Below are 14435 nucleotides of genomic sequence, written 5' to 3' on the forward strand. Positions count from 1 at the left end.
ATTTGTATAAAAAATAATTCTCATAAAAAAATATTTTTTATTATTTAATTATAATATTAAATTAATAATATATATTTATTTTATGTATATAATTATATTTATATTTTAGTAAAATTATTAAAATTTAAAAAATAAAAATAATTTACTTTTTTAAAAAAATTATTTAATTTTTTCTTTAATAAAAAAATATTTTTTATAGACTAATTTTTCTTAATGTTCTAAATATAAAAAAAAATAAAAAAATATTTTTTTAAAAAATATTTTTTATAAAATAAATGGAGCTTTAATCTATTTTTATTTTTTTAAAATTAATTTAAGAATTACAAATCTAATTTAATTTAAAAATTAAAATTTATAGATTAAATTTATTAATTTTTAATTTAAATAAAAAAATAAAAAATTAATTTTTATTTTTAGTTAATTTTTTAATTTTTAAATTTAAATTAAAAACTTAAAAAATTTAATTTTTTAATTTTTTAATTTAAAAATAAATTTGAATTTAAGTTAAAAATTTTAAATTAATTTAAATAAAAAATTAAAAAGAGGTTAAATCGAAGTTTTTCGGAAACGGTTGAAATTGGACTTTAAGTTAAAAAAGTAAGCAAGTGTGCACAGATGGACAGCAAAGTGATTTAATTCCAATAGTAACCCTAGTCAAAGCAAACCTAACTTACCAACTGGCTTAGCATCACAAGTCAGTGAGAATTGATTGACATATATATATATAGTGTAAAGAAATAGAAGAAGTTACTAAACCTTTATCCAAATTCTCTTCTTCAAATAGTCTCCAACTCTCCTGCGCCCCCCCCCCCCCCCCCTTGGCTCTCCCATACTCTATTTGTTGGCCTTTTATTCACCGTCCATTCTCTCTCTCTCTCTCTCTCTCTCTCTCTCTCTCTCTCCTCTAATATTTTGCACTTTTTCAACATCCTCCAAATGCACAAGCACACTCAGAAAAAATAGAGACTCTCACATGGAAAATCATGCCTCTTCCTCTTCTTTCTCTAGCTTTGGTTCCTATCTTCGAGCCTTGGCTCAGACCCCTGCTCGCTTTGCCCACCGGGCTGGTTCAGTCTCCAGCTCATTGGAAGAGATGAGCCAGGTCAAAGCCCGCTCTGGCTCAGAACTGCAGAAAACTCTTCGGTGGTATGATCTCGTCGGATTCGGCGTCGGTGGGATGGTCGGCGCCGGTGTCTTTGTCACCACCGGTCGAGCTAGTCGTCTCTACGCTGGCCCTTCTATTGTAGTCTCGTACGCCATTGCCGGACTATGCGCTCTGCTCTCTGCCTTTTGTTACACCGAATTCGCTGTCGACATGCCTGTCGCCGGGGGCGCTTTCAGCTATCTCCGCGTCACCTTTGGTCTGTATTATCACCTCCACCACCACCGCCATTATCTTTGAAACCCATGTAAAATTTTTCTAATATAATTTTTTCTCTGGATAATTAACAGGTGAGTTCGCTGCCTTTTTAACCGGGGCAAATCTCATAATGGACTACGTGATGTCAAACGCGGCAGTTGCGAGAGGCTTCACCGCCTATTTGGGTACAGCAATTGGCATGTCCACATCAAAATGGAGGCTAGTGGTCCATGCCCTTCCTAATGGCTTTAATGAAATCGATATGGTTGCTGTACTTGTCGTCTTAGGCATCACTCTCATCATTTGTTACAGGTATCACCCAATTTAAATGCTTTCTCACTTCCCATTTCTTCTACCCATATCATCCATTTATCTCTCACTTATCATCTTAAAAAAAATAAAAGAAAAAAATTATTATTGTTATTATTATTATTATTTTTCTTCAGCACAAGGGAGAGCTCGGTGGTGAATATAGTGCTAACAGCGTTGCACATTCTGTTCATAGCGTTTGTGATATTTGTGGGATTTTGGAAAGGGGATTGGAAGAATTTCACAGAACCCGCTAACCCGGGACACCCGTCTGGGTTCTTCCCTTTTGGAGTTCCGGGTGTGTTCAATGGAGCAGCTATGGTCTATTTGAGTTATATTGGATACGACGCCGTTTCCACCCTCGCTGAAGAAGTTCATAACCCTGTTAAGGATATTCCTATTGGTGTTTCTGGCTCTGTTATTCTTGTTACCATTCTGTATTGCCTCATGGCCGCTTCAATGTCCAAGCTTCTCCCCTATGATCGGGTATTATTAATTAATTAATTAAGTACATAATTAGTATATAATTAATGATTTCTAAAATTTCCTGCTTTTGATATCACATGAACCAGCAGATTTTCTTCCTTCAATGATATAACGTGATGTCGATCATGCAGATCGATGCGGAGGCACCTTTTTCAGCTGCCTTTAGAGGGAAATCGGACGGCTGGGAATGGGTGTCAAACGTAATAGGAGTGGGGGCCAGCTTCGGCATTCTCACATCGTTATTGGTATCGATGTTGGGCCAAGCGAGATACATGTGCGTGATCGGACGGTCAAGTGTAGTCCCTGCGTGGTTCGCTAGGGTCCATCCAAGTACATCAACGCCTGTCAATGCCTCCGCATTTCTGGGTACGTGTTTTTATCAATTATTAATTAATAATTTGTAGCCGTTTGTTTTTATTGAAGATTGATCGTTATCGACGAGGAGAGTTTTTTCCTTTTCATTTTTTTTTTTTTAGTCGGCTCGATGTGCGTGGGTTTTGTGTTTTGGAGTTTTGGTGTTTCGACCTTTGTTTGTTGTTTAGGGGAGACCGTTGGAGTAATGGGACCCACTTTAAACTGTTTCGGTTTCGACTCTGAGTTGCTAGGGCCCTGATCTGTGTTCTCAGCCGTTGGATTATCCAATTGATGAGTTGAGAACTTGATACAAAACTGGGGCTAGTCGTTTTTGGTTAGAACTAGGACATTGCTCTAGTCACAAAGAAAAAGCCTTAGTCCTGACCGCTCACCCATGTACGGAATCCATTTGGTAAGAGAGTCCTCTCTAATAATTTATTTTCTGTTAATTTATATATATATATATTTTTTTAAATTCTGTGTAGATATTAAATATTTTTTCTTAATTTTTTTAAATATTTATGATTAATGATATTTTTAAATCGATTTTTATATATTTTGCTAAAATTTTTTTGAGTGATTTTAAAAATATATTATTAAATAAAAAATAAAATTTTGTTTGTGGGAATAGACAATTAATTTCTAAACTAGCGATTGAAGTATATTTTAGTGTACGTACGGGCCATAGAAATGCTAAAAACGTTATGCAATTGTTTGATACTTTGTAAGCATCAATTAAAATTGCATGAAAACGTTATGATTTGCTTCAAGACAAGTATATATATTCTGCATTTCTCAGAATTATTGAGCAAAGTACACATAAAATTGTCCATGATCGGCGAACATTGTGAGACATTGTGTTTTGTGCGATTGTGTTTGGAGCCTCCAATTTCAGCCATATACCTTCACTTACCCAAATGGGTATGCCTTGTTTCCTAGAAAGCCAAAACGGGATGGGTAAGCAAAAATGGTTTTTCTCATATTCGCTCTCCATCTAAATTATTTCATTTTCATTTTCACCATTTCTTGATTCAAAATAATAGTAATACCCTTTTGAGAACAAACCCTATAAGAACCATTGATGATATATATTAAAAGAAAAGATGAGGAAAATATTTAATCCATTTATTTTACAGAAAATATTTTTCTAAAAAATATTTTCTATATTTTTTTGTTGATTGACAGTGAAAAATAAAAATATTGTAATGAAATCATTTTCTCATTCATGACAAATGCTCTTCAAATTTGGAAAATAACTTCCTGTTTCAAGATTTGATTATCATTGGTTTTTTCTTTTTTTTTTTTTTTTTTAATTCTGGGCTTATTTAAACTTTTGGATCACCAGGAATAGCGACCATTAGTCTCTTTGTTTCTTTTCACTTAGTGTTTGACAATGAATTCAATTATTTTTCAACCGATTTTTAATATCATGCCAACAGAAAATTAATTTTTTTATAAAATATTTTTCATAGATAAATTATTTTATGTGAAATAAACGGAACTTAAATTAATATTTTGAAAATATGTCATTTTCAAAAATATAAAATTTTAAATTCTAATTTTAACTAAAATCAAATGACAACAACACACGCAGTCTTGGACAAAAAGATTGTCAAGTTTGGAAGAGCATCTCCTATCACATGATAAAGATAGGGTGAATTTATATGGAAATATTTTAGGAGGTTAGGCATGTGGCTTGAGAATAAAGTGTGAAGGGAGATGAAATAGAAAAGAAAGCACGTGGTAAGTAGGCTGGGAATTTTTTTCTTTTTTTAAAAAAAATTGTTTAAATGTTTTAATATGATAAATATTTCAGCATCTCATAATTTTTTGACTACGTATTCATTTTTCCTAGTGTAATAATATAGACATTGATCACTGAATTAAGTGGTCCAAATTGGTCCAGCAATCTCTCAATTATTAAAAAAAAAAAAAAATCTCCTGGGATAGAAGAATATCTAGTGAAAGTTACGTCTTGCAGAGGAGAAATTATGCAGAGGCAGAGCAGTTATTTATTACAAAGTTTTTGAACATTGTAATGAAGAATCTCAATCTCCTAGTACGTAAAATTATATAATTTCATTTTCAGGTATCTTCACAGCTACAATTGCCCTCTTTACTGATCTAAACGTCCTCCTCAACCTCGTATCAATAGGCACACTCTTTGTATTTTACATGGTAGCCAATGCAGTAATTTACAGAAGATATGTGGCGGCAGGAACAACAAATCCATGGCCTACATTATCCTTCCTCTGTTCATTCTCATTCACCTCCTTAATATTCACTCTCATTTGGCATTTCATGCCTCAGGGCAAGCCAAAAGCCTTTATGCTCGGAGCCTGTGCTGCGACAGCGATTGCAATAATACAAGTCTTTAATTGCATGGTGACACAAGCAAGAACGCCAGAATTCTGGGGTGTTCCATTCATGCCATGGATACCAAGTGTATCTATCTTCTTGAACATTTTCTTGCTGGGGTCTCTGGATGGCCCATCATATGTGAGATTTGCCTTCTTTTCAGGTCTTGCAGTGCTTGTATATGTGTTGTATAGTCTGCATGCTAGCTTTGATGCCGAAGGAGAAAGGTGTGTGTGTCAAAAGAACGGTGAAATTATGAACGAATCAGGAGAAAGTGAGGAGTCTGCTTGTTTCAAAGTATAAAAAGTTTCTCTCTATCTTTTTTTCTTTCTTGCCTTTATCTTTTTGGTAATGAGTTCAACTTTTTGAGTGGTTGATGGATATCCGCAGAAAAAGGGGGGAAGAAAGAGAAAGGCATAGAATAGAATTAGATAATGCAAAAATTTTTCACAAGTGGCAACTTGTATATTTGGTAAAATGGATGTGGACTTAGGCTTTGTTATCCTTTGTATAGCAAGTCATGTGATCCATCAACTACTACTGAGTTGTATGTTTTGGTTTCAATCGTTTATTAATGAAAAGCATGATGTAGTCTTTTCTTATTTTTCAAATACAAATACAAGCATTATTATCAATTTCTTACAAGACAAAAAAAAAAAAAAAATTTACACAAGTTTTCAAATAATTAATTAATAATTAAAAGGGTGAATCACTATTTAGTGCTTAGGTATTTTTATTATTTATGACTTTGGCTCTGTATGTTATGCATAAAATAAATTGCATATAAAAATTATTTTTCATGAAAATTAAATTTTGAAAAATGTTTCTTATAAAATTATCTTCTATCGTTTGATTACAATTTTAAATTAATATTATGTATTTATACTTTCAATGTATACGTGTTTTCATATTATTTGTAACGATCTGAATTTTTAAATTATAAATAAAAAAATATCATGTTATTAATATTATGAGATTTATTTAAATTGATTTTAAAATAAAAAAAAAAAAATAAATAAATAAAAATAAAAATGAATATATATTATATTATATTATATTATATTGTGGGTTATAGCATTTTAATGTTAAATATTTTGAAAGTTTAATATAATAATAATAATAATAATAAAATGAAAAAAAACACAGCTTTAAAAAGCTGTTTGCGTGCATGCCCCAACTTTCTCCTTCGATAATCATTTTTAGAGTTCTTGGTATCAAAATGTTCCTCTCTTCATGAGCATCATTTAGATACCAAGTTTACGCGGTATCGTTTCCTGGTTTATGCGAATCAAGTTTCAGAAATTTTAGCCAATTTTAATTTCTGGGCTAGATCACTTTCAAACCGTAAATCCTACTAAATGCTCCACTCGTTGAGAGTTTCACAGCGACACTAATTTGAAAATTTTCTAATACTAAAATTTCGATGGGTCTTACAAGATTCGTAGTATTTTTCTGAGCTTCAAATAAACTTATTTAATTTTGTAATAATTTTATTCTAATCCCTGGTATTGTGGGCTTTGCGTAGGTATTTTTGTTTCGCGAAAATTCAACTATCGTCAGTATTTATAATTTTGGACCGAGCAGATAAGCTACCGAAATTGCTTTAGAACTTAGTCAAAATTATAGGCTACTCCACTATTTTCAGATGTTTCAGACGCGTTTCAAGTGCCAAAATTACTGTAGGTAAACCTGAACCCTAAGTTTCTTCATTTATTTAGTGTCGGGTTTAGATTAAAAATCCGTAAAATATTCATGGGTAGTTAAAAAATTATAATTCCTTTTGTATTACCTTGGTAATATTGATAAGGACCGCATGACATAAGTTTAGAATTTTTAGAGTTAGTTTGGATATTTTTGCAGAATATTAGTTTTAAGACTTATAGCTGAATTATCTGATTTTGTGGGTTTTGCTTGGACTGGAGGGCCTAGGAGGGGCTATGTGTTGTTGATGAGATATGAGTTGATTTTAGAAGTGTAATTTGAACTACTTCGCAGGTTGGGTAGGTCTTAGATATAAGAGAGATTCTGCTGAATTTTCGGCATAAATTAGGGTGTCCTTATTTCTTCAAAATTTTTTATTTGGGTTAGCACTAATAAATTTATAACATAATTATTTAAGTGATCAGGGTCATCTATTCTTCTCCCCTCAGCCACCGTAGTAGTTTCTGGTCAATCAGTGAGTAGATATTGATTTTATTTATAATTTCAATATTATTATATTTCAGGCATGCTCATGCATCACTTATACATATATGTATATAGTTAAATATTAGACACGCTCTATATTGCATTTGTATTTGATGATATCATTATGATTGCTGTGTTATAGCGATCTGGAGCTGTGTGTGAGAGTTGGTGTGTGTGTGGATATGAGTAGGAAGAGTAAACGCGGTTGGAGCTTGACTTGCTGGGACCCTATCCTTGTTATGGACAAGTCAAGGTAGGTACGGCTTTTAGTTGATCTCGCTGGCCCCCACAATTGGATATGAAGCGAAAGTTCGATTTTGATTTAATCTCGCTGGCAAATGTTAGAATTAAGAGAGCTGGGTAGAGGAATCAGCTCTCCATATATGTATATGTGAGTGCTCCAGATTGCCTTTGATGTGACCTGACTTGATTTGTATGGTTTATATGAAGTTATTGCATTTCATTTCTAAGGATGCATTAGAATTAGATAGTTATAGAAATTGTATATAAAATCGATATCTTACTCTATGAGTCGAATGCTCACTCATGTTCACCCTATTTTGCCAGGATACAGGAGGAGTTGTTTTTCAGAGTAACTTGCTCTCTTTCTCGCAGGTTTATTATCAGTTATTTATGTGTATAATTATTTTCTAAATTTGTAATATAGAATTTCGCATGTGCTAATAGTAACATTGATCTTATCAGAGGCTGTAATAATTTAAGTTTTTGTTGATATTAATAAATGAAAATTTTTATGATATTTAAATAATTAGTAAAGGATGGTATCAGGATTGAGCTGGGCTCCTCGGGTATTAGTTTCTAATGGTTATTGGGCTGGGTTAACCCGAATTAAAAATGTAATATTTTATTTTATTTTATTTACATATTAGGCCTTAGTTTTTAGCCCCGATTATGGATTTGCAAATAGTAAGGCTTACTAAGGGCCTTGGGGGCTTTATGCTAGCCCAGGTCATAGTGCCAGTCTGGCCCGCGGGATCGGGTCATGACAATAATGTATCAAGGCTTAGGCTACAGATTCATGAGAAAGAGTATAATTGGGAGTGCAAAAGGAGTCTTGTTAGGAGGTCACATGTGGAATATAGGATCCTGTTTCGTTTTCTTCTGTAATTCCTTGTTTATAGATTTTGCGTTATTTTTTGGGTATTGTAAGAGTTCTTCAGTTTAGTATCTCAGATTTCGTGGAGTATATGGTGATGTAAACTAGAGCTAGCAGACATGTTGAGGTTTGCCATGGGAATACATACTCCACAGGAATGTTGTGTTCCTATCATAGTGGGGCTAAATGGTGTGCCTATCTAGTGCAAGGCATGAGGATATAAAGGTGACGTTTGGCAGTATAGCTTCCCTAGATGGGAATGAGGGTATCACTGCTGGCCATGGTCAGTGGATAGCCCAACTAGAGAAAGTTATAGTATCAGTAAATCCAAGAGAGATAAAAGATTGGGAAACTGGTCTTTTGGGACATACCGTCGTAACTATGCAATATTCTTGATGTTTGTCCTGTAAGCTGTAGATTACAGAATCGATATGAGATTATTGTGTAGAGCTATGTGCTTCCTGTGTGTACCATGATGAGGGTGTTTGTAGACAGTCTCTGTTTTGGTACAATTATGTCAAGACAGAGTTCTATTTCTGCAGAGGAGTTAGGAAAACTCCTAGTTAGGGTTTAAGACCCTTGAGATAGAATATCAAAAGTTGTAGTTGAGTGATAACTAGAGTCAGTGACTCAGTTATCCTACTTTGAGCATAGAGTTATAGCATAAGTGGCACAAGATTAGAGGTTTTTAGTATGGTTACAGTGTAATGATGATACCTACTTGGTGGGATCATCTGGTCTCCGATATGAGATTGTTGGCAGTGTTAGCATTACGGTGGACGTATTACCTAAAGTTTAATGAAGAGAGCACCTCCTTCGTGTGACAGTGGAGCATAAGTACGGCTCTACTCCCTAAAGGAGACTGGAGATTATGAATAATATTCGTAGCCTGCGAAATGGCATTCTAGGAAAGTTTACCATATAAAAAGAGAGCAGATAGCCTTGTATAGTTTGTGGTAATGCGGTACAGTAGTATCTCTCTTACAATTAGTTATGCTACAGAGTATGGTAATGTGTTCTTAGGAGAGACAGAAGAGTACCGCTAATGTAATGATATGTGGAATGATGTCCTAAATGGGACTGTAGTGTGATAGAAAATAGTGGCTCAGGTACCCCCTTTAGGGAGAGTACAATTTACATTGTAAGGATTATAAGGGATCAGATCATGATGGATGCAGAGTGTTGGAGTAGTAAAGGAAAAAGGGGATCTTGTAGATTCTTTCCTTGAGGTATTAAATGGTAGTTTGTAGTTAAGCAGAGAAAAGGACAATGACTACGAGTCTGTAAAAAGAAGTCATAGAATATCAGTAGATAAAAGGAAATATAGAAATGGAAATTTGGATAGTTGGTTTTAGATGTATCAGAAGAGAAATTTAAACCTTTAGAAGAAGGGTCCTATAGACCTGAGGAGGAAGAGATTAGTAGGCATGCACCTGTCCGCCGTCAGGGACGAGACAGGAGAGAGGAGTCATCTCGTGGTACTGCGGGTTGAGCGCAGCAGTCATTTTTGGAGCAGATGACTCAGATGCTCTACCAGTTTACCGGAGCCACCCCACAGCCACAGCCTACACAACGGTCCCCACTAGAGAAGTTGAGAAAATATAGGGCCATCAATTTTATGGGTAAGAAGGAAGACGACCCAGCTGTTGCTGAGCATTGGCTAGAGCGGACTGAGAGAGTGTTGAAGCAACTACATTGCACGCCAGAGCAGCAGCTAGAGTGCACTCTATTGTTACTATAGGAGGAAGCCTACTAGTGGTGGGATACGGTGTCCAGAGTGGTACAGTTGATAGCGCTTACTTGGGAGGTATGCATGGGAGACAAAGCCTACTGAGGCAGACTGGTGCTGTAGGTTTGAAGATGGACTGAATAATAATATCAAACTTTTAGTGATGGCACTTGGACTTACCAACTTCTCTCGATTAGTGGTTGTAGCTCTCAATATAGAGAGAGTACGAAATGATGAACAAACTCAGAGAGATAAGCAGTGAAAAAGGAGTACTAGACTGGGCCAGTTCAGTACACCAGTTTCTGAGAGTAAGAGGCCCAAGGGTTCACAAGGCTAGGGCCAGAGATAGAGGTCTCAGTTTACATAGAGAGGAGGACAGTCTAGAGTCTTAGTGGGGAGTTCTTCAGACATAGCAGTAGGCGGATTAGCCTCAATACTCCTTTATATCCACTGTGAGAGGAGGCACAGAGGAGAGTGCTGATTACTGACCGGGGGATGTTTTCGATGTGGAGCTACTGATCACTTCCTACAGGATTGTCCCCATCGGTGTGTTCCCACTGTCCCACCACCGATTGAGAGATTTGCCCCCGCAGTTGAGCGGGGTAGACGACCTACGAGGCCAGAGGTAACGGGTACCACACAGAGACCAGCTTCTGAGATAATCGAGCGACCTTAGACCTGAGTAGCACCTCGTGAATATGCTATGAGGGCACAGGAGGAGCCAGATCCAGTAGATATTGTTAGAGGTATATTTTCCCCTTTATAATGCTTTAGTATATATATATTAATAGACCCTGTATATGAAATGAAAGTAGATAGGTGCAAAAATAGTTGAGATAAGATTCTAGAGCTAAATCTAGTAAGACAGACTAAGGAGAAGGTGAAGTATTATAACACGGAAAAGTGGGGAGACAAGGAGATAGTAGTTCCTCAACTATTTACACCGAACAAATTTTGAGGATGAAATTTTTATTAGAGGGGGAGAATTGTAATACCCTCACTTTAGGTAGTCCGTACATTCTACTGTTCTGACAACTAATGTCTGTTCGGATAGCTAGGATGTCTGGAACTACACTCAAACTAGAGTGAAAAGGCATAAATTGACTGAATAAAGACCAAGAAAAATTTAGGAAAAATAAAACAAGTGAATTGCAAATGTGTTAAACGAGCCGGGGTCGCAGCGATGGGTGGCCTTATCGGGAAGCGACTGCAGAGACAGTTGCCAATCGCAAACCTATGGGAAAACCCTGTAAGATAAATAATAGACCTAAATTGAAGGCTTCAGGAGGTTTAAAAGGCAATAAAAATCTCAAGAAAAATACAAGAAAATTGTCAATCAGTACAGACAAATATAACCTGGTAAGTCTAACGAAGGACATTTTAGTTAATTCACCCTTAGTGATGAATTTTGACCTAAAATGTCAGTCGAAATAAGAGAGAATAAAATATTAAAAATATATTAAAATTATGAAATTATGTATAGAAATGGGAAAAGAAAAGAAAAGAAAGAAAAACAAAATTATTGCATAAGCATGATGTAAAGGTGACCTAATTAAAATTTTTAGCTAATGATAATTAGACAAACACACATAAATGAAGACAAATTTGACTAAAATTAATTAAAAACTACTCATCTTCTTCTTGAACCTCCCATGGCCAAAATTTTCCCTCGAGTTCTCTCCTCCATTTTTTTTCTTTCTCAAGCTTGATTCTTCTTGCATCTCACCCCAAAAAACCCTAAGCCCCTTCACAAAAACTTGCTTTTACACCTTGAGAGAACTAGTGGCAGCCAAGAAAGAGAGAAATATTAGAGTTTTTATGAGCTTGAACACCTCTTGATTAATGTTAGTGCTAATCTCTTCTCTCTCTCTCTATTCTATGTTAAGAACTTAATTAGAGTTGGAAATTACAAGGAAAATGAAATAAAATACCTATGTATCAACATTATGAATTTTTGGCAGTCATAGGAATAAGAGAAATTTAATGAGTTTTGATGAAATAATTTGGTTCGTTAGTGTTATTGATGAGGTTGGATATGGTAGAAATCAAATTGAATGAGAATTTGCATGAGATTGACATTTTGAGTTAGGGTTTGATAATAAATTAGGGCTTTTGTGAAATTGTTTGAAATTGGCAAATTGAGATTGCTTGATGATATTTAGAAGTGCTATGTATGCCAATTGAAGTAAAGGAGTTGAAGGAAATTGAAAATTTGGGAGTGCTCTCTTGTACAGGTTGTGGGACTCAATGAGTCCAATTTGGTTTTTGATTTATAACTAAAATTGTGTAGCTCCAATTGGTATGAGGCCAATTGGAGGTGAAACCAGACTCAAACTACTTCATTTTTCATGAAGATGCCATACTCAAATTCTATCCAAAACTTGACCAAATTACTGTTCCAATGCGGCTGACCATACCCTAAACCCAAAAAAATGACTAAATAAACATTATATAATGTTCATTTGGCCATAAATCTCTCTAGATAGGTCCAAATGACCTGAATTTTATACCATTGGAAAGCTTAGACATAGGACTACAACTTTCATGAAGAACACAGAGCCCAAAAATGCCTCTAACCAAACCAAATTGCTGGCTCAAATTAGGTCAACAAAATTGTCTAGAACCAAATTATCCAAAAATTTTGGACTTGAACCTATCCGACAAGTTTTGGCAAAACTATCATAACTTGGTCTAAAAAATTGCAAATGCAATGAAATCAATGCTAAAATTTTTATAAGACAAAGATCTACAATATTGATGTTTTGACCAGAACCCAGAACCCAAGGGAACTAGGCCAAATTACTAGAACAAATTAACATATCAAAACCTAAAATTTGACTAAACCACCACTTGACCCTAGAATAGTGTGTATAGCATATCTCCCACTAGGAAATCCCAAATGGGATGAGCCAAACTGTTCAGGAAACCTAAGAGATAGGGCTTCAACTTTGATTTAGAAACTTTTCTCAAAATTTGAATGTAAGAACCCTAAAATGGGAGGCAAAGCCACTGACCTGAACCTGGAATCCTGTAGACACAGGGTACCTGAGTCTAGGCTAGTTAATTGGTTATAACTAATTCTATAAAACTTGAAAAATTGTAATTCAAAATTTTGAGTAATCATAAGACATAGGGTAACAACTTTTATGAAGAACATTAGGCTTAAAAGTGGCTGTAACATGTCCAATTAATTAGACAAAATTTACTCCAAAATCTGCCTAAATCTAGACCCAAAATGGGATCATGAACCAGTTGTGGTTATTTGACTATAACTTGAGTTCTAAAACTTCAAATGACATGAATCAAAAAGAAAAACAAAGACACGACATAGATGAATAACTTCCATGAAGGAAGTATGGCCAAACAGTGGCCACACCTTGACTAATTTGTTAGGTGAACATAAGACATCAAATCTGGACCTTGAGAAAGGTTTATAAAATGACTTGTTATATGATATGAAGTTAATCAAAATGAATTGTTAAACATAAAAGTGACATGAATATGCATGTGGGACTTATGTTTCCCATCATAAGTAACATGAAAATGTTATTAAATATAACTAGCACATAATATGAAACTACAAATACTTAATAACATTAATTTGCCCAAAGTATACCTAGATTTATTTATATAGCATGGATCGATTGGTATACCAATTAGGGACTACAGATTATAGTACTACCCACAGGAATAATCATTGATAGACAATATATGTCTAAAATGATTGTTCTACTGGCTTTATACCTGCCCGTTGGCCATTGTGCCTGATTTAATTTATGGCTTTATGCCTGCCCGCTGGCCTTGTGCCTGACATGATAGATGTGTATATATTAGACATACGGATGTTTAACTAGTATACTCTCATGTATCCAGTCTTTATAGTCTATCATAGGTTACTTGGGCACAGATATGTGTAATACACTTTAAGTTTAAATAAATACATGAAGAAAGTACTAATATGGGTATAAAAAGATTGAATATGTAATATATGAATGAAAAGATTAAAATAAATTGTTTGCTCCCAAAGTTTCATAAATATGTAATTAATTCAAAAATTTAGTAAATTTTATATGAAATAATTATTTTAATTATTAGTTATTTTTATTTCAATTATTGCACCACTAAGCAAAAATGCTTAACGCGTTAGTTTTTCTATCGTGTAGGTACTGGAGAGCTACATCAACAGTAGCAGTAGCAATAGAGCGCAGATAGAGAGTTGATCAGATCTGCTAGAGTGTTAGTCACCTCATCAGTTAATTTGGTAGGGCTCATGTATGTATTAGATGTTGCATTTTGATTATTGTATATAAGTAAATATTGTAAATTGTTTTAGGACATGTAATTAAATTTTTGGATTTTATATAATTTGTACATTATTGTATGTAAATTTTATAAGAATGAAATGAAATGTATTTTTTTGAAAATTTATATGAGCAATGATGTGATGTATGGACATATGAAATGGACATAAATTGTTTTTAATAGGTAAATAAGAAAACCCATCATGCACTAATAAAATAAAAAAGACTCTGACT

At 34.4% G+C, this 14435-nt stretch overlaps 1 protein-coding gene across 2 annotated transcripts; it reads left to right on the forward strand.

Moving 5' to 3' along the window:
* The first annotated feature begins 823 nt into the window (after positions 1 to 823).
* Positions 824 to 14208, forward strand: LOC110632761 (cationic amino acid transporter 7, chloroplastic). Of its 2 annotated transcripts, XM_058151584.1 has the most exons (6): positions 824 to 1361; positions 1453 to 1672; positions 1807 to 2155; positions 2287 to 2521; positions 7622 to 7669; positions 14064 to 14208. In XM_058151584.1, exons 1-5 carry the CDS (start codon positions 974 to 976, stop codon positions 7648 to 7650), a joined length of 1221 nt encoding a protein of 406 aa, XP_058007567.1. In that variant the 5' UTR covers positions 824 to 973; the 3' UTR covers positions 7651 to 7669; positions 14064 to 14208. The 2 variants fall into 2 exon arrangements, with proteins under 2 accessions (XP_058007567.1, XP_021636778.1); XM_021781086.2 differs by lacking the exons at positions 7622 to 7669; positions 14064 to 14208 and adding an exon at positions 4599 to 5502.
* The last annotated feature ends 227 nt before the right edge of the window (positions 14209 to 14435 follow it).

This window comes from Hevea brasiliensis, chromosome 8 (genome assembly GCF_030052815.1).
Source record: "Hevea brasiliensis isolate MT/VB/25A 57/8 chromosome 8, ASM3005281v1, whole genome shotgun sequence".
NCBI classification, from domain to species: Eukaryota; Viridiplantae; Streptophyta; class Magnoliopsida; order Malpighiales; family Euphorbiaceae; genus Hevea; species Hevea brasiliensis.